Source organism: Rhinopithecus bieti, unplaced genomic scaffold, assembly GCF_001698545.2.
Source record: "Rhinopithecus bieti isolate Rb0 unplaced genomic scaffold, ASM169854v2 scaffold_4553, whole genome shotgun sequence".
Lineage (NCBI taxonomy): Eukaryota > Metazoa > Chordata > Mammalia > Primates > Cercopithecidae > Rhinopithecus > Rhinopithecus bieti.
The window spans coordinates 4,244,409-4,265,508 of NW_016804694.1; the positions used below are offsets into that span (position 1 = coordinate 4,244,409).

Sequence of the window (21,100 nt, forward strand, 5' to 3'; positions counted from 1 at the left end):
TGGTACCCATATTACTAGACCATAACTCAGAATATTTTGATAACCGTATTTCATTCTAACTAGTTTTCTTTGTTATCTCATGTATTTAATTTTATCCAAATATTCTTCTCTGTTGTCCTGCCACATGGCCACTTGGTATCACACTGGTTATTGCTTGGCTACGTCCTTGGCAAATCATCTTCTCTGGCTCTCAGCTCTCTTGTCCTTAAAATGAAGGGATCAGCCTGTGAGATAATCACTAAGCGTTCTGCCAGCCAGACAAGTGATCTGACAGTGCGTATTTTGGCACTTCCGCTGTGCCACAACTGAAGCATTCCATGAGGAAAACTGAAACTGGGATTTTGTGCTTACACTTATGGACAGGTTATTTCAGCCTTCATCAAACAGAAAACTTCTAAGAATTTGTCTAGAAAATATGCAAAAAATTATCTACACATTATGTTTTGAGTAAAAAACTAGAAACCACCTAAATATTCAACAATAGGAGATTAAAACATATTTATGTGATGGAACAGAAATATCCATTAAAACAACCCTGTAGGATAATAACATGAAAAAATAGCTATGCTATACAATTAATTTTTTTGTTTGTTTGTTTGTTTTTGAGACGGAGTCTTGCTCTGTCTCCCAGGCTGGAGAGCAGTGGCACGATCTTGGTTCACTGCAAGCTCCGCCTCCCGGGTTCACGCCATTCTCCTGCCTCAGCCTCCCGAGTAGCTGGGACTACAGGCGCCCACCACCTCGCCCAGCTAGTTTTTTGTATTTTTAGTAGAGACGGGGTTTCACCATGTTAGCCAGGATGGTCTCAATCTCCCAACCTCGTGATCTGCCTGCCTCGTCCTCCCAAAGTGCTGGGATTACAGGTGTGAGCCACCACGCCTGGCCTACAATTAATTTTTTAAAAGCCATTTGCAATACTCGAACAGCTATATGATTTATTATTGTTATTATTGTTTTGAGACAGGGCCTTGCTCAGTCACCCAGGTCAGAGTGCAGTGGGTCTATCACTGCTCACTGCAGCCTTGACCTCCCAGGCTCAAGCACTCTGCCCATGTCAGACTCCCAGGTAGCTGAGACTATAGGCACATACTACCATGCCTGGCTAATTATTTTTATGTTCATTTTGGTAGAGACAGGGTCTTGCCATGTTACCCAGGCTGGTCTTGAACTCCTGGGCTCAAGTGATCCTCCTGCTGCAGCCTTCCAAACTGCTGGGATTACAGGCATGAGCCACCGTGCCCAGCCTGATTCTATTTGTATAAAAACATATGGATATATATGCATAGAAATCAAGGTAAAAGAATATAATCAAACATGTTAATATCAATTACATTTAAGTAGGGAAATTATGATTTTTACTTTCTTTGTGTTGTTCTGCATAGTAAAATTTCTGTAATTCATATTCACATATATATGACTGTGATAAGAAAAACAATAAATGTTGTCAGTAGGAAATCACTGGAGAATATCAAACAAAGCATTGGAGGCAAACCCACTGATTTTTGGGAGCTGCGTCTTTTATCCCTAATTTTTCCATTAATCAGGCAGAATTTTAGGCATGAGAGCAAGGAAACAATGAACCCCTGACCTTCCGTCGTCCTTGTTACTACAGTGAGCGCCTGCTTCATGAGCAGGAGCTGAGAACATGGGGGCCTGTGGGCCAAAGCCCCCACTGTGTCTCTTGACAACCCCAATGGGGCTGCATGACTGGCCCCTCCCCAGCTTCCCTGATGTTCCCCAGGCCATACCTGCAGGTTGGTGGCCTCCTCTGCCCACCAGACGTCAAACTCTTTCTGTAGCTTCACCTTGGCTTTGTCCATGAGCAGCTGCAAGTGCTCGATCTCCACCTTCAGGGCTTTTAGGCGAGTGAACATTGTTTTATACCTGCAATGGAATTGGGGGAGAGTCAGTGCACTGCTGTCTTGAAAGCATGGCATAGAGTGGGGTTTGTAAATGAATCCTGTGCCTCAGAATCCTGGCAGAGCTGCCCTGGTGCTCAGGGACTGGGACCCTATAGGAGCTTCGAAGGCCAGGCTACGGCACCAGGGTTTGAGTCCATCACAGAGAAGCAGAGGGAGACACTTTGGTCCAGTAGGCCCATGGGAATCTGTGTGTGAGATGAATGACCTCTCCTCCAAGAATGAGAACTGCCATTTGCTGAGCACTTACTAAAGCATAAGCATTGCTGCAGGCACTCAACATATATAAGCTCATGTAATCCTCCTCACAACCCTATGGAGGAGATGCTATGATTATCACCTCTATTTGACAGATTCAGAACCTGAGACAGGTATGAAGAGGTTATATAACTTGCTTTATGGGACAGAGATAACTGAGGAGCCAGGATCTGAACCCAGGTGGTCTGGTTCTAGAACCAGTCTTAACTGCTTCACCATTCTACTGGCTCACCTTCATGCTGAGGACCAAAAGTAACACTGTGCTTATGAATGCACACATATATTGGTTTTGGGAATGCTAGAATGAATCAGAAATTGTCCAACAACAAACAGTCCAATAGACAGGCCGAAGACATAAGTTGGCCTCTAAGATGACACTGAGATTGGAAATGAGGGCCAAGGGGACCAGATGAGGTGGAGTAAAGACACAAGAAGAATGGGTTGGAGGCTGGGTGCAGTGGCTCACACCTGTAATTCCAGCACTTTGGGAGGCCGAGGTGGGTGGATCACCTGAGGTCAGGAGTTCGAGACCAGCCTGAGCCTACATGGTGAAACCCTGTCTCTATTAAAAACACAAAGTTAGGCTGGTGTGGTGGGTGGCGCATGCCTGTAATCCCAGCTACTCTGGAGGCTGAGGCAGGAGAATTGCTTGAACCCGGGAGGTGGAGGTTGCAGTGAGCTGAGATCGCAGCACTGCACTACAGCCTGGGAAACAAAGTGAGACTCCATTTCACAAAAAAAAAAAAAAAAAAAAAAAAAAAAAAAAAGAATGGGTTGGAAAGAAACTGAGGAAAATGAACAAAGCGAGGGAGAAGAGAAGGTGGACGACTGGGGAGGGCCCCAAGGGAGTGGAGAGCGACAGCAGCGTGTGGGCTCAGGTAGTCAGGGCTTTCTGTAGGAAGACACCTGCACATCTGCTAGGAGCCACCTGAAGACCAGCACCTGGAGCTTTGATCTCCTAGGTGTGGGTAGCGGGGCAGGGGAGGTGCATGCCAGGTCAGCTGAGGATTGGGGTGAGGAAGGGAGTGTGCTGCAGTGACACCACCAGCTCCTTGAGGCAGGAAAGGTGACTTTAGTCTCTCCAGAGCCTACCCATGGCATGGGGGAGATAGCACACATGTGCTAAATGCATCAGTGAATGAATGGATGCAGCTTGATCAGCATGTGGAGCAAGATTCGGTGACCACGCTGTATATCAGGAATGGCTACATGTCTGTTTATGCTTGAGGCTCCTCACTCTGTAAGTGAAGTCGTTTGGAGACCCCAAATGCCTGCAGCTGCGTGAGAGTATGACGTTCTCAGGACTCGGAGGGAAGTGGGCTTCAGCCACAGGCATGCGGAAGACCACTGTGGTCATACTTCTTCGCTCCCATAGGTGGCAGCAGTGGACAAGCCCAGCTGCTTCCCCGGCCTGGCTTGGCTTGTTCTACATTCTACCCTCACACTGCCTGGGGTCTTGCCTTTCACACCTGCCTGCTCAAAGGCAGCCCCTCCTCCTCCTGCTATTCTAGGATCCAGCTGCTGGACCCACGTCCCTGAGTAGCTGCAGGCTTGAGCAGCTCCAGCATGACACTGAGACCCTGGGAGGCTGGGCTCGGGCTGTGTGTGGCTAAAAGGAAGGGCACCTTCTCTTTTCTTCCTCCAGTTGTGATCGCAGCTTCTCCTCCTGCTGGTCTGGCATCAGAGGCACCGCCATGTTTTCCGAGATTCCTGTAGAAGGAACATGCCGATGGGATGGTGAGAAAGAAAGGTAAAAGGAAAAGTGTGGTATCTGGGCAGATGACAGACTTCAAGGGCACCCCAGGAAGAAGGGGGCCCCTGTGAGTTCCTTCTGGGGCCTCTTGGTGGCAACCTCTGCTCAGCTGAAAGCCCTGAGAGGAGCGGCTTCCAGGGTTATTGTCCCTCTGCTGTCCCTCCCACTGCCAACATCTGTCACTGGAAGGGAATTCTCCCTCTACTAATCCTTTCACTCTTGAGCTCATTCATTTCCTGTTGAGTCTCCAGGGAAGATGCAAAATAGCATTTCCCCATCCTGTGATAAAGAGCCCTTCAGGACTGGGCACGGTGGCTCATGCCTGTAATTCTAGCACTTTGGGAGGCCTAGGCAGGCAGGTCGCCTGAGGTTAGGAGTTCGAGACCGGCCTGGCCAACATGGTCAAACCCCATCTCTACTCAAAATTCAAAAATTAGCTGGGCGTGGTGGCAGGTGCCTATAATCCCAGCTACTCTGGAGGCTGAGGCAGGATAATCGCTTGAACCCAGGAGGTGGAGGTTGCAGTGAGCCAAGATCGCACCATTACACTCCAGCTTGGGTAACAAGAGAGGAACTCCACAAGAAAAAAAAAAAAAAAAGCCCTTCACAAACAAGGAAACCTCTCTAAACCATCTGACATCTTCCTCTGCACAAGTGGAGTGCTGAATTTCCAGCCTGAGAATCGTGTCTCCTGTTTTTCACTCCCTCTGCAGCAGTGGTTCTCAAGCCTGACGAACTCAGGCCATGTTAATTCACAACCAGGGTTGAGCCCAAGCCTTGGTGACGGGACCATGACGGGGCCGGGGGAGGGCTGAGGACGTCAGCAGGTATCAGCTGCTGCGCGTGTCTGCGTCCCGCTGATGCCAACCTCTGTCTTCCCCCACGTGACCGCCACTGGTTGCCTGCTCTGGCTAGTGTGCTCATCTGAAGCCGGCTCTCTCCTAGCCCAGAGTATGGGGACTTTTTATTCTCCTAGGAGTCTCTTCATGGTTGCCCTGCTTTTCTGAGTTCCATAGACAACATCTTAGAAATCACACAGGCCTGCTTTTTACTCCATGTAGGGGAGACTCAGCTATGGTCCACATGCTTCCAGACATGCTCAGACTGAATCCTTATAGTATTTATTTGCAATAAGTATTATTACTCCCATTTTACAGATAAGGACATTGAGGTTCAAAGAGGGTAAACTGCCCAAGCTAGGTGACTAACTTCAGGAACCTTGGATTCAAAAATCCCTTCTATAACATTTCTGACAGAGGGTCATCTGCTTTCTGCTCAAATACTTCCAGGGATGAGGAGCTCACTACTTGGCAGGATAGCACATTTCACGGTGGACAGCTCTGTTTCCTCCTACTTTTGAGCCAAGACATTTCCCACTAACTTCTTTTCACCTCTACTTTGGCTCTTTGGAGCAGCATAGCATATTTTTCTTCTTAATCCGATGGTCCCTTAAATATCTGAACAACAACATCAAAATACCACATGTGTCTGGAACTTTTTTTTTTTTTAAGACGGATTCTTGCACTGTCACCAGGCTAGAGTACAGGGCGCGATCTCCACTCACTGCAACCTCTGCCTCCCAGGTTCAAGCGATTCTCCTGCCTCGGCTTCCTGAGTAGCTGGGACTACAGGTGTGCACCACCACACCCAGCTAATTTTTGTATTTTTAGTAGAAATGGGGTTTTACCATGTTGGCCAGGATGGTCTTGATCTCTTGACCTCATGATCCACCTGCCTCGGGCTCCTAAAGTGCTGTGATTACAGGCGTGAGCCACTGCGCCCAACCCCCCTTTTTTTCTTAGACTGACTCCTGCTCAATCTCTCCCCTGAAGTTTCAGCGACCTGGTTACTTTCCCATTTATCTTAAGTATGAAGCCTAGGTCTGGACATAATACTTCCACAGGTCTGAAAGGTACAGAGTAGAGTAGAGCTCCTCTTACATTTTAAAAATTTAAGCTCTATATTTTTGTAGCAGATGAATGACTAACAATGACCATTTATTGGGGACTTCCTGTGTGCTAAGTTCTGCCAAACTCTACTAGGCACTGTCGAGGCCCTCTGTGCACCCTATTGCTGATTCTCAAAGCAGCCCTTCAAGGGTGGCATTGCTATCTTGTTTCAACTAGATTCTTAGTCTCAGAGAGGGCCGTGGATAACCCAAGGTCACACAGCTGCTAAATAGCAGAGCTGGGGCGTGAACCCACTTGTTTTTTTCTGATTCCAAGGAGCTAAATGTTTCTACCAGACAGCACCCCCAACACTGTTTGTGATTTTTAGCAGCTCTGTCATGGTTGGCCCCTATTAAGCTTGTGGTCAGTTTTAAAACTTGCATGTTTTTTTAATAAGTGATTTTGTCAAAAAGCATTCTGTTTCAGTGTGACTGTCCTTTTGATCCTGAAGGTACCACTTCACGTTTATTGGCAGCCCAGCCTGCTGGGGGTCCTTATTCTGTCACGCCATTATCCTTCCCCTTTGACTCCCTTACCCATTTGTTACCGGTGTCTTTTATGTCATTAGCTTATTGATAACTATGCTAACTGGATCATGGTTCTGTCTGTCATCTTCCAGGTGCCAGTGACTCCGTTTTCCCTGTGTCAATTGCCAACTTTAAATTGACAAGGGAGAGCAAGTGTCTTATTTCATTATCTAAACACAGGAAAGGCAGATACCATCGACATCCCACCTGAAGTCCACACTGTCATCTGTGTTCGTGCAATTTACTGGCTCAGATGAGGCAGCCCGCCTGTCCACATCACCCTCAGCCCCCAAGTCTCAGGCACAGGAAGCCCTCAAGGGCAGAGATTGGGGTCCTCCTGCTCTGAGCGTCTTCCCCCAGTGCTGTGTTCAGACTCCATGTATAGGGTGCACTCAGTGCCTCGCATGTTTGCTGGTCTTGTCTTCTTTGAAAGTCATCAGACAGGATAAACTGAAGGAAGTATCTTAACATGAAACTGACAACGGCAGGACTTTCAATGGACAAATTATTTCCTTTTTAAAAAGTTTCAGAAATGGGCCCAGGTATCTTCCAGCCTGCTAAAAAAGTAACACTGTGAATCTCCTTCCTCCTTTTAACACTTTTGTCCCCACCCCAAGGGCACCCCTGAGAAATTCAATGAAGCCCCCCTCTGCTGTGACTGGCTAGACGTCCTGCTGCAAGCCCAGCATGTGAGAGGCTGCTGGAGGCAGGTGGAGGAAGAGCTGCTGGACTCACACAGGGCCATCTCACCCGGCCAGAAGAGGCGGTCTCCAGGGCTTCGTGAACAGACAGCAGAAGGTAGGAGGGCTGGCCGGGCCGGCCTGCTCTTCCGTATAAAGGCTGCGGTCACCCCGTGTGAACGCAGAGCCCCTCTGTAGGAGGCAGGCTCTTGCCTTGCCCCATGGCTGGTTGTCTTTTCCTTGGGCATCTTGCAGGTTCCCCCGCAGGTCACAGAGTCTCAGGTGCCCTGGAAGTGTGTGGGGTGTTCAGGAGCCTTAGGCAAGGAGCACATTCTGAATGCCCCTGACACAAACATGGAATGATAACATCAGCGCCATCTGAGGAGTCACTGGAGCCCAGTCCCCGCGCAACACCACTTTCATTCTCACCACCCCAGCTGGCAGACATGATCACCTCTGCTTCAGTCCGGAAGACCAAGGCTTAGGGTGGCTAGGTGGCTTGTGCGATGCCACAAAGCTACCAAATAGCGCCAGGCTTTGGATCCAAGTGTAGTCACTCATCTGCTTATTTAACAAATGTTTATCGAGCATTGACTATGTGTCTGCCCCTGTTCTAGGGGGATTTCAGTGGGGAAGACAGACACTAAAACAACAAATAATTGAGTCTGCAGCATCATGACGGGGATCAGAAGGTGCTATGAGGAAAGACAAAGCAGGGTAAAAAGACAGGATGACAGGGTGGAGGGCTGCCATGCTAGGTAGGGGGGTGAGGGTCTCTAAGCGGGGGGACATTTGAACAGTGGCCTGAATGGAGGGAGGGAACAAGCATGCAGAAATTGGGGCGCAGAGTGTACAACAGTAAGTGCAAAGGGCCTGAGGTGTGAGCCTGCTTGCTGCATCTGACAACAATGAGAAGGCCAGGGCACCTGAGCGGTTGGTAAGGGAAATCGTGGTGGGACCTGAAGTCGGTGAAGAAACTGAGACCAGAACCTGGCGGATCTTGTGAGCCACAGTAAGGACACTGGCTTTGAGAGAGGTGGGAGGCTGGAGTATTTTGAGGAGAGGAATAGGCTCAATCTATTCCTTTGAAAGCTTTTGAGTGTTTTTGTTTTTTGTGTTCTTTTGCTGATCAAGACAAAGCTACTCCAAACTGAACAACAGTTAATGTGGAGGTGGCGCCAGGAAGCTGGGAGTCTGTTGAAAGGGTCTGGGAAAGAAAGCTGGGGCAAAGGACCTTGAGAAGCCAGAATGAGGGCACAGCACACCCCATGACACAAACTACCCACGTTGTCATGACAACCAAATGGGCCTGCTGCCCGAAGTGATGTTTGCTTGGTGCAATGCATTGCAGCCTCACCAGGAGACAGCCTCTGGCTGCTTCTGATGTGTTCTGAGGCTTGGCTCATCAGTAACCTCTGAAGAGAAATAGGGGCTGGGAACTCAAAGGGAACCAAACAAAAGCGACTGAGCAAGAACAGAAGAAAAGGGAGTAGCTACAAAGGGCATTTGAGTTTTGTAGGTCTCCATCCCCACGGGGACTCTGGCCAGGGACAGAACCTCCCACCACCTGACAGGAGGCACAGGGAGCCCTCCTTTCAAGGACAGGATTCTGGCTGGGACAGCAGCACAGGAGGTCACAGTCCCGAGTGGCCTGTGAGGTCACACTGTTCATCTGCGGGGAGGCAGCTGCCTCCAAAGCAGTACAAAAGCAAGAGAAGGGTTTCACTCAGTGGCTGTAGGTCTGAATGGCACACAAGGAAGAAGCCCTGAGCAGTCAAACAGTAACTGAAGCTTCGAGTTGGGAGGATGCACAGTCCCAGGCTGACCTTATCTCTGAAGTCACGGGTGTTTTGGAATTAGCCGTGCAAGGACCAGAGGGGCTCTTGCTGGGAAGGGCCAGCCAAGATGTGGACCCCCTCCTTCCTGACATAATTTCTACTGGAAAGTTCTCTGCAACTCCTTGTCCCACTTCCCCATGCCCTCCTCTCGAATGCTCTCTCTCCCATGCAGTTATCTGATGTTTGAAATGTGCAGAATCGTTTCTTTGGTTCAGTGGTTCTCAACTGGGGGTGCACATCAGAATCACTTAAGGAGCTTGTAAAAGCACACAGACAGCTGGGCCCTACTCCAGACCTACTGAGTTAAAATTTGTCGGTAGGGTCCCCTGGTGATTCCGAGGCTCACCCCTTGTTAAGAAACACTGCTTATGGCTTCAAGCCCAGTTTTAATGCAAGTACTCCGTGCAGAAGTTACTGAGAATACAGGCCCTGCAGACGTTTAGATAGGATGGTGTGTGGGAGCTAGCATGTCCCCTACATGCCTGCCTGCTTTCTAGACCTTTGGGAGCCACTGTGATAAAAGTAAAAAGGGCTTCAGGGGTTTGCAACCAGGAAAACACACTCTCTGTAAGGTTGAAACTCCCTGCATCTGGCCCTTGTAGGTGCTTGATAAAATCTGAATAACGATAACCATCGCACAGCTGCTACATGGGTTAGGAACGTCATATGTATTGTCTTGTATAATCTACAACTCCCACTCTAGGTGGGGAAACTGAGCTCTGATAGAGGAAGTAATCTGCCCAGGAATTACTGGCGCTGCTAGTAAGCAGAGCTAGGGGGAGAACTGGCTCTGTCTGATTTCAAAGCTGGTGCCCTTTCCTCTGTAAGTGATTCCAATAATGAAGGAAGCCACAGGGCAGATTATTGAAGTCTGTATTGACTCATCGTTGGTATTTGAAGGTGTTGCTCTTTTCCATGAATGTCTTTCAGATCTGGGTTGGGGCTGAGAGAAAGTCTTAGTGTCTTCCCCTGGTGCTGGCCTGTGATGTCTGACCTTTAATAACCGAAATCCATGACCTGTGCCCCAATCCCACATGGCATTTGCAGCTTGCCTGCTGGGTGTGAAGAGCTATCTACCTGCGCTCCAGGGTCAGCCCACAGAATACCCACAGCCGGCCTATTCCATGCCCTTGGCTGGACTAGGAATCTTAAAGAGGATGATGTTGAAATTTCCGACCATTCACCAAAGCCAAAAGGGGCCCTCTGGGCTTCTGTAGAGCAAAGGCTGTGGGGCCCACATGGCTGTTGCCTAGCCAGTGCCCTGCGTGGGAAGGGGCGGTGAGTTATGTGGCTCTACCATGGCAGACAAGACATCAGAGCCAGGAGGCACTCCAGCTGGTCGTCTTGGCCATCCAGCTATCCAATTAATGATTCATTTGCTGAATACCCACTCTGGGCCTCCTTGGGGCTCAGCTGTCTCACAACCATAGATCACTTCAGCCTCACCTTGTTTGAGAAGTCAAAGTGTCTATACTTATGGAGATTGATGGTGTTCATAGCTCAATTACCACAATGGTCAGCAGCTCAGAGGCAGATTCTGGCTTCCCAATCAGACCACTGCCTGTTTAAAGGCTCAAATTTATTATCAGCTGGAGCCGTCACATGCCGACGGGTGCTCAGTGCTGCCATCCATCCTGGTGTTGATTTTGTAATACCTTAGCGGCCCTAGGCATGCCCAGATTTGAGGGTGTGCTGAATGACCCTGCGATACATGGCTGTGCCCGATAATTTCTTGGGCACACTCACCCACACCGCCACAGGCCCTGCGCTCACTGCCACTGCCTTCCCTTCAGGAAGAGCACAGCACTCTGTGAGAAGATAAATGGCTGTACTTTAGTACAATCAGGAACGTGCCAGATGCCTGCTTGTAGCAAAACCCAGGCCCTGACAGTCCCCTCATAGAAGGCCGTCCACCATCTCTTCCTGCATGAATAATCTTCCCTGCTATGAGTGTGGGCCTCTGCCCAAAGTTGTCCCCTGGGATGGCGGCCTCTCTCCTTCAGATCTGCTCCTTCTCACCACCATGTTCTCTGTGGAGGAGGCAGACCATAAAGTCAGAGGGTCAGCGTGCACTAGGGTCAGTCGGCAATATAAAGGAGACCCTAGGGCCATACGCCATACACAGGGAAGACATTCCTAGTCTTATTACTGCTTGAACTTGGCATGGATCCCATTTGTGGTCACCTCTGTTCAAATGGGAGCTCTCTCTCATCTCTCTCCACCACTCCTTCTGCTGGAACCCCAGATACATCTTTTTGTTACTGGTCTGCATTTCTCTTATCACCACCACTAAGAGCCTGGCACAGTGATTTCTGGGTCTGACCCACAAGGTCCCCCTTTTGCCCTGGCACACAGCACCTCTCCCAGCTTACCCCTCCAGGGGCAGCCTTCCAGTCCACTGTGACTTTCTCACTCCTCCACTGGAAGTGTGCTTGAAGTTCTGAACTCAGGTTTCTCTCAAAGCTTTGAGTACCTTGGCAGTTCTCCCTTCTGTCGCTTTAGCCTCATGGACTTGTGACCATATGGCTCAGTGCAGTGTCTTCTCAGAGACCTTAGCAGGAAACTTGCCATGCCTACAATCCAGCTGCATCTTTATCTCACTGGACCAGCCAGGGCCAGTGTTCTCAGGACACATATGATCTTTTGGGGAGAGCAGGTTTTTTGCACCTGTAAGAGCCAGCACAGGCCTTCTTCCTATGAAAGCCTCTAATGAAGATGGTTAGTGGGTTCCATCAATTCTCTTGACTGGCTAATTAGAGAAATTTCAGGAGTTTTTAAAATTGAGTTGTGGATCCTTCATAAAGCTGTCTCCCTCTACTTTTGGAAAACATACCTGCTACTAGCCAATTTGTAAATTAATCCTTTCATTTGGCAATAATTTATCATATATTGGAGTCAAAAGTGAGTTCTGAGACAGACCACACAGTAGAACTGGCACATTTTCAAAGTGAAATGGCGAGAGCTGGCTAGACAATCCAAACACTCACACCAGCATTTGAAAAGGGCCAAAATAAATGTTTGACGAGAATTCCTTGAAAAAGAGCAAGCAGTTTGCCTAAGCCTACCTCCTCTCCCTCCTTGGGGGTGGTGTGTGTGGAGAGGCATCTTCCTCCCTCAGGGACAGTGAGGGAGCCTGAGAGACCACGCAGAAAGTTTGCTGAGAATTCTCAGGGATCTGTGTGGGTGTTGGGGGTAGCGGGCAAGAAGGCCAGAGAGCACTACTGTCTGATTTTTCTTCAGGAGCTCTAGAGGGTGGGGAATGGGCTGATGATCTGCTAGCGGTAAGAGCAGGGTTACTACTGTGTTTCTGTTGACCCAGCATGGGCTATAAGCACAGAAGAGAGGCAGGTTAGGGGCACTTTGGATCAGTGGCATGCTGGTAAGTGTTTAACAACCAGCTCTCTGGAAGAAAAAAGCCCTGATTTTCAGTGTTTGCCAATTTTGGGGGCGCAAATACTCCTGTTCAGTCTACCAACATGTTGTTCCTGAATCTGGAGTTGGGGAAAAACACACACAATCAGCCCTTGTGAGCCAGTGGGAGCTGGCTCCAGCCCGCCTCTGAGCTCCTCTACTGCAACACTTGACACTTACATTCTTTCTCACGGGGCCACCAGAGGGGCAATGGGAACGCAGGAGAAGGAAACTTGGAGGCGGGCAATCTGGGGGTGGTATGCTGGGCCTATTCCTAGCCCATTGGCTTCTCCACCCTCTTTTACCTTCCTTACACCCTCTGTCTGGGCTCCCCAAGTGGGGAACAGCAGCAAGCAACTGGAGGGTAGGAGGAGAGAGTGGCCAAGCTGTTTCTTCACGGGAGACATCTCTGCGGGGTCACAAGCTGGACACATGACTTGACTGAAGGTCACAGTATCAGATGGCGAGGGCCTTTCTGCACAGCCCTGACGGTTTTTAAATTCCAGTGACTTCTCCCTGTCTTGTCCAGGCCTAGGGACAGCAATGCTTCCTGCTTTGCCGCAGTGACTACCTCTGGGGTGCTCTCCCTTGCAGTTTCCCTACACTCTGCTTATGCCTCTGTAGGTAGGTCTTTATCCAATTATCTTCACAGCGTCTCATCTGAGTGCTGACATCTGCTTCCTGTTAGGACTCTGACCCATATAGGTTCAAATTGGGTAAGGAACTGTCCAGTAAGGCACATTCCCTTAAGTTAAGGGACCTGCTGGTGAAGGACCTCCAGAGACCCATGAAAGCACCCCAAATTAGGAAGAGTCTGCTTTGAATATCTACCAGGCCCAGAGAGTCCAAGGCCACATTACAGCAGAACCATTCAAGTGAGATTTTACCAACAGTCCTTCCTCCCTTTCTTCTTTCCTCTAATCCCTTCTTGAGGAAATTGAGCCTTAGCAGGCTGAGGAAGGGATGGAGTTAGAAAGACAGAAGCTGATGACTATTTCCCTCTCCTCCTGACAGCTGGCCTGAGTTGGGGTAAGGGAGAGAAGTCTTATCTCTTGGTGAAATTGGAATTATTAAGATTGCAATTACAATATAAAATGGCCACTCTTTTTGGTTTGTAATTAATAATGAATGACCAATTCAGTTATGGGGTTGATCAATTTCCATCCAGGGGCAGAGGAAGAACTTTCTCTCCTATGAAGATGGAAAGAGACGGTGAGAGAACAACAAATAACTAACCTTCAGGGCACTTCCCTGTATCACTCATGTCAGGCACACCACCGACAGCTATTAAGTCCCTACCAAAAATCAGGATGCTCCTGAAGAAGAAAATAAGTGGTAAATTTTCTGTTTTCACCTTTAAGTAAAACGATCCTTACATAAATGGTAGTGAGGAGAATCAAGATTAATCAGAATTGAATTGGGGTTCACTTTTTACTACGATTTCTATCACAAGGATTCCACTAAAAAAGTAATTTTATTTGATCTATGAAGCCTTGGAATCTAATCCTTCATAGAGTTCTGGGAATTATTATAAACGCTTGCAAACACAAAAAGTTCAGAGAATGATATAAATAACACCCATGTACTGACTATATTTTGAAATATCTAAATAGTTTTCTGCAGTTTCATTTTTTAATTTTAAATAGAACATTACAGAATTGGTAAAAGCATCCTCCACAATTCACTACCCTTTCTCCTGGGCAGGCTCCTGGCTCTTTACAACAGCTCCCTCATGATTTCTCAAATAGATATCAGGATTTTCAAAATACCACTTGACGCTTTCTATTGGTTATTTAGCACCCATCATTTGTATTTCAGCACAGCCAACCTTGGTTTCCTGTTGGTTGGTCTTTCCCAAACTAATCATCACCTTCTCTGGGGAGATGGGAAAGACTTACCCAACTCCATTACACATGCAACAGAACTGTTCCTAGGAAACACCGAGGCCTTTCTGGGTCCAAGATTTGCCAAGCACAGATGGCGATTTTCATCATGTGTAAAGGAAAAAGAGGACAGATGGAGGGGCCAGCCATAATACATTCTAGTCTAGCAGATGAGATGCAGAGGCTAGAATTTTGTCTTCTATATGTTTGGTCAAATGCCTAATTTGCTCAAAGCAGCACCTATGATTTCTGCACATTTGCATGATGAAAAAAAATGGCTCTGACAACTGGTAACAAGATCATCTGGGATCAGTGCTTGAAGGAATAGACAGCCCCTTCTTGGATGTGATTGTGTTTTTTTTGCAAGAAAGAGTGATCAGTGGTGTCTGTGAGTAAATATGGCTAGAGCAGGGTAGTAACTATGTCTTTTGGAGGGCTTCAATGGTGCTGATGGCCCACAGCCATGGTCAGCTCTGTGGCAAGGAGTCTGAAATTGTCTCTGTTTGTTGATGACTTGAATTTATATATAGAAAACCCTAAAGACTCAACCAAAAAACTTTTGGTTGATAAGTGAGTTCAGTAAAGTTGCAGGATACCAAATCAGCATATAAAAGCCAGTAGCATTTCTATATACTAACAACAAACTATCCAAAAGAGAAATTAAAAAAAAAAATCCATTAATGATAGCAACAACAAAAAACCGCAAAGAACAAACAAACAAACAAACAAAAATTGGGTGTAAATGTAACTAAGGAGGTATAATTGAAAACTACAAAACACTGATGAAAGAAATGGAACAAAACCCACTGATAAATGGAAAGATGTACTGTATTCATGGATTTGAAGAATTAATATTGTTAAAATATTCATAGTACCCAAAGCAACACACAGATTCAATGCAATCCTTATGAAAACTCCAATGTTATTTTTTACAGAAATAGAAAAAAAATCCTAACATTCATCTGGAACCACAATAGACCTTCAATAGTCAAAGTAATCTTGAGCAAAAGTAACAGAGCTGGAGGCATTACACTCTTTGTTTTTAAAATATACTACCAAGCTATAGTAATCAAAACAGCAGGGCACTGTGATAAACAGACACATTGACCAACGCAACAGGAGAGAAAGCCCAGAAATAAACCTACATATTTATGGCCAGTTGATTTTTGACCAAGGTGCTAAGATCATACAATGGGGAAACAACAGTCTCTTCAATAAAAGGTGTTGGTAAATCTGGATATCCACATGCTCAAGAATAAAATTGGATCCCTATCTCAAACCATATAGAAAAATTACCTCAAAATAGATGAAAGACTTAAATATAAGATCTGAAACTGTAAAACTACCAGAAAAAAACATAAGGGGAAAAGTTCAACAACACTGGTCTAGGCAATGATTTTTTGGTTATGACCCTGAAAGCATAGACCACAAAACAAACATGGACAAATTGGATTATATCAGACTAAAAAGCTTTTGCATAGCAAAGGAAACAATCAACAGACTAAAGAGATAACTCGGAGTGGATAAAAATATTTGCAAACCATACATCTGATAAAGGGTTTATATTCAAAATATACAATGGACTCAAACAACTCAACAGCAAGAAAACAAATAACCCAATTAAAAAAATGGGCAAAGGACCTGAATGGATATTTCTCTAATGAAGACAAACAAATGGCCAACAGGTTCATGAGAAAATGCTCAACATCCCTAATCATTAGGGAAACGCAAATTAAAATCACAATAAGATATCACCTCACACCTGTTAAAATGGCTATAAGAAAGATGAAAGATAAGTGCTGGTGAGGATATGGAGAAAAGGGAACCCTTGTACACCATTGGTGGAAATGTAAATTAGTACAGCTGTCATAGAAAACAGTATGGAGGTTGTTCAAAATACTAAAATAGAACCACCATGTGATCCAGCAACCTTGGTTCTGGGTATATATCTGAAGGAACTAAAATCAGTATGTTGAAGAGATAGCTGCATTTCCAGGTTCACTGTAGCATTGTTCACAATAGCCAAGACACTGAATCAATTCATCAATGGATGAATGGATAAATAAAATGTGATATATATACACAATGGAATACTATTAACCCTTAAATGAGAAGGAAATTCTGTCATTTCCAACAACGTGAATGAAACTGGAGGACATTATGCTAAGTTAAATAAGCCAGGCACAGAAAGACAAATACTGCATGATCTCACTTATGGGAGAATCTGAAATAGTTGAACTCATAGAAATAGAGCCTAGAATGGTGGTCACCAGGGGTGGGAGGTCAGGAGAGGGAGATGTTGGTTAAAGGGTACAAAGTTTCAATTAGACAGGAGGAATGTTTTTGAGATCTATTGCACAGCAGGGTGACCACAATGAGTAATAATGGACGTTTCAAAATTGCTGGGAGTAAATTTCAAATGTCTCACCACAAAAAAAGTCTGGGTAAGTGTGGCAATGAATATGTTAATTAGCTTGATTTAAACATTCCACATTGTATACATATATCAAAACATCACAATATACCCCCCAAATATATATAATTATGGCTTTTCATTTAGAAATAATATTAAGACAAGCAAACAAAAATACCAAAAGTGGTTGAGTAATGAATGGCAAATTTGCTCTCTCTGCTTCAGCTGGGACATTGATCTCCTGCCCTTGGACATTGGCACTCTGGCACTCAGGCCTTTGCACTCAGACTGGGACTTAAATTTTTGGCTGCCCTGGTTCCCAGGCCTGCAGGTTTGGACTAGAACTACACTAGAACTACAGCTAGACTTTCCTGGGCCTGCAGCGTGCAGATGGCAAATCGTAGGTTTCTCAGCCTCCATGCTGAGTGAGCCAATTCCTTATAATAAATCTCTCTCCATGCATCAATATATTTCCTATTGGTTTTGCTTATCTGGACAACCCTGAGTACTACACAGAGTGAATGCTCTTTTTGCTAAACCACAGTTGCTATTACAGGCTGACACCAGGGCTGACATACAGTCTTCCTCTGCTCTCCAGAATGGTTGGTGCCGGAGCCTTAAACCACTCAATGGGTCTGAACCCTTGGCAGTTGGGAACTGGCAGGGAAACGGTGAGGGGGCTCCTCCTCACTCCCAGCCTTTCCCTTGAGCATGGAAATTTGGCTAAGGACCTCATGTCACTGAAGCTGGCCCTATATTCACAAGCAACTGTGGATTAGAATTAAGTGGTGAGACATTGTTGGTTTTACAGAGTTACCTGAATTCTTTTGGAACCAACTGAGATGTCATCTCAGCCTTAGGGGGCAGCTGCATCCTTTATATCCTGCCATATTTCAAGGAGTCAACAATTTTATTTATTTTATTTATTTATTTCTCCTTATTTCAAGGAGTCAACAATGAAAACATCTGTAATCCATCCAAGCCCTCCCACGTCTCCACACCAAGGTTGCGAGTGTTTCCTGGATGTCTGAAGGAAGCCTGCATTCACAGAGGTAATACTGTGCCGCTTGAGGGCTGTGGAGTGCTAGGGATTCATTTGTTCATTCAACAAGCAGTCAGTGAATGCCAGCTAAGCCTCGGGAGCTGTGCCCGGTACTGGGCTATCATCTGGTCCAACCACATCATTTTACAGACGTGGAAACCTAAGCACAGAGCCCCTCAGCTGCCTGGCTTATCTTTAAGGCCAAAATGTGAGTCCTAAGTCTCACTCATTCATTCAATAAGCACTTAACGGAGGACCAACTGTGTGACGGTCACTGTGCTTGGTGTTGGGGAAAGAAAGACGCTCTGTCCAGTGGGGGAGCCACAGACTAATCATCACCGTCTAGTGTGACGAGCTGCATCACAGAGGGATATGCAGAGTTCTGTGTGAGCCCAGAGGGAGCTGAGATAGCTCTGGGGAGGGGACATTTGGACTATCTGACTTTGGAAATGTTTTAAACAGAGCTGTGATATCGGAAGAAAGAAGCTGTATTAAAAGCTGCAGAACTCTTTTTTCAAATATAAGCTTAATGGAAAAAAAAAAAAAAAAGATCTGAAGTTGTTTTGGTTGAATTTGAGTGGGTGAATCCCAAAGCTGCGCTGTTTGCACAGTGGCTGTCCTCACCCTTGCCTCGTGGTTCTGAAGGGGCTGTAGAGAACATGTAGGTTGCACAGAGTATATTTTGCAGATCACGGGGCTAGAGGATGCTGGGAAGGCCCCTTCGGTTTTTCTTTTCTTTTTTTTTTTTTAAATTTGCGCTGTCTCCTAGGCTGTAGTGCAGTGACATGATCATTGCTCACAGCAGTCTCGACTTCAAGGAATCTTCCTACCTCAGCCTCCCAAGTAGCTGGGACTACAGGTGTGTGCCATTGTACCTGGCTAGTTTTTACATCTTTTGTAGAGATCAGGTCTCTCTATGCTGCCCAGGCTGGTCTCCAACTCCTGGCCTCAAGTGATTCTCCTGCCTTGGCCTCCCAAAGTGCTGAGATTACAGGCATGAGCCACTGTGCCTGCCCTCCCCACTGCCCATCCCCTCCATCTCCCCCATCTCCCCATCCCCCTCATCCCACCCCCCATCCCCCTGGCCCCATCCCTGTTTCAGTTCTGTCTCAATCCGTGGTTCCTCTCCACAACCTTGGGTTCCCAGTTTCACACACTGGACCATGCCAGGTGCTCAGTGAAGTCTGGGGAATAAATGGTTGGCAGTCTGGCCTTTTGCTTTCTCTGAAATTTGTTGTCGCTAGGTGCAGAACTCCAAAAAGCATTTCAAAACTAAGTGTTCACCAATTTTACATCAAATGGAAGAAGGTGGCATCAACAGCCGAGGCCTGTCTTTGAAAAACAACAGGGATGCCACAAGAGGTCACTGCAGGAATGCCGGTTGCGGGAAAAGAGCCCTCTCAGATGACGCAGTAAAACAGGGAGCCAGCAGCTTCAGAGCCTCTCTCTAACCCATAAAGCCCTTGCAGGGGACTCAGAGCTGCCTCTGCCTGATTTCCCAGGTCAGGTAGTGAAACACCAGCCAGTGGCAATCTCAGGGCCCCAGGTGGCATTACAGTCGATTGGCTTGTTCTTGGGGGCTGCTTTTGTTCAAGGAGATCTTTGTTCCTGGGGCAGTGAGAAAAGGGAGGAGGGAGGTGGGAAGAGGGGTAGTGCCCAAGAGGTGGTATTCGTGGGGGAATCTCAGCCATCCTTTGGAACTTGTTGATCTTAAGTTTGTGGGTATTTTCTTTTTTAAATTAATACTATCAGTATAACTATCTTCTACAACAGTATATGAAACATGCCTGCAGTCGAGGAAATGGGATGTTCCAGTAAGCTCTGTTTTCACAGAAGTTGGGTCAAGGGTAAGCAGAGAAGCGTAAATGTAGAGAAACCCCCACCCCACACACAAACACACAAACCACACACACATATAACACATACAACATATCCATACCACAGACACACCACACACACACAAACACACAAACCACACACATACACACCACACATGCAAACACAAAACACACATACAACATATCCAAATCCAACACAACAGCGACCACGATAGCAGCACAGCACCACCATGCCACATATACATAGCATACAACGACACCCCACATTGCACACATACCACATATAACACATACACATAACACATATCCATACCACATAGCACACACATCACATGACACATATATACACCACACACATACATACACAACAGACACACATATACACACACCCCAACTAACCCAAACTATTTCCCACTCTTCTCTGTGGTTCAGAATCCTGCCCATTCCTCAAGACTCAGCCCAGGCCTGTGATCTTGGTGACAACTCCCCAGGGCCACTCCTCCTGGTAAGAATGAAAAGTTCTCATGGCCTGTCCCTCTCACCTGACATGTTTCACATGCTGTTTGGTAGTGTGATGTATCTTTTAAATTTTAACCGCAGGCACCTGTTAAGGGTTTTGACTGAACCGAACAAGATCCAGCCCTGATCAAATATTGCTCAGAAGAGATATTTGAGAGAGAGGCCACAGCCCACGTTCCTGGGGCTGGATTCTTCCAGTTTTAGTCATGCTCTGTGTGGCCATCAGAAAGCCGAGTACCTGGATCCTATTATCTTGGCCGCTCACATAAACGCTTTCAGTGAGGTATGCTTTAATGTCAGGCTTCTAGCTTTTATAGAGGGTCGATAGAAGAATCATCTGGTTGAATAACATTTCGGTATCTTTTGTAAAACTGTAGTTGAAGACATCGTTCACTGTGTCACTCAGTGTCCTTTATACAAGGATCCACACGATAAATTCTGGCTTGTATTTAGTTCCAGGAAGAAATTCTATTTTCTGCAGACAAATTAGTTAGTATGCTTCCTGCTGTCAGAAAATGAAAACTATGTAACTCTGGGTGCCTCTTTTTTTGCTTAGCAGCTAGACAAGAGAGAGCCAAATTTATTGCCTGTGTGTTGTAATTTGCTCAGCTGTGGAGTCCAAAAGCACTTATGCCTTCTACTTCTTTTAAATGGACTTATTTTATTTTATTTTATGCTCAAATGTCTCATTGTGCTTTTGCAGAAATGTGTGACTCTGGAAGTCACCTGGTGAAGCACTCATTTGGCCATTGACTTGGCCTATTTATTGCTTGTGCTGGCTGCTAGGGATGCGAAGATGAATTTGACTGCACCCACCTTTCCTGGAGCTCACATTTTAGCATGGAGAATATATATGGAAATAAATAATTACAAAATAGGGTTGGTGCCTTAACGGAGACCCATGAGGTGGAGGCAAAAGCAGACTTGGGGAGAAGGGGTCAGGGAAGGCTTCATGGAGGAGGTCAAGGTTGAATTAGTTTTGTGACTACAGTGGAAAGAGGACAGTGAATGGAAAAATTTAGGTCACTGAATCTGATACTTAAAAGAAAGGAGTTGTCTTTTTATGCATA

General features: G+C 46.4%; 1 protein-coding gene across 1 annotated transcript in view; it reads right to left on the reverse strand.

Moving 5' to 3' along the window:
- Positions 1-21,100, reverse strand: part of KIF6 (kinesin family member 6) — a 381,950-nt gene that overhangs the window by 16,568 nt on the left and 344,282 nt on the right. The window contains 2 exon segments of the mRNA XM_017870163.1: positions 1,749-1,884; positions 3,803-3,887. Of these exon segments, the coding sequence (XP_017725652.1) occupies positions 1,749-1,884; positions 3,803-3,887 (221 nt within the window).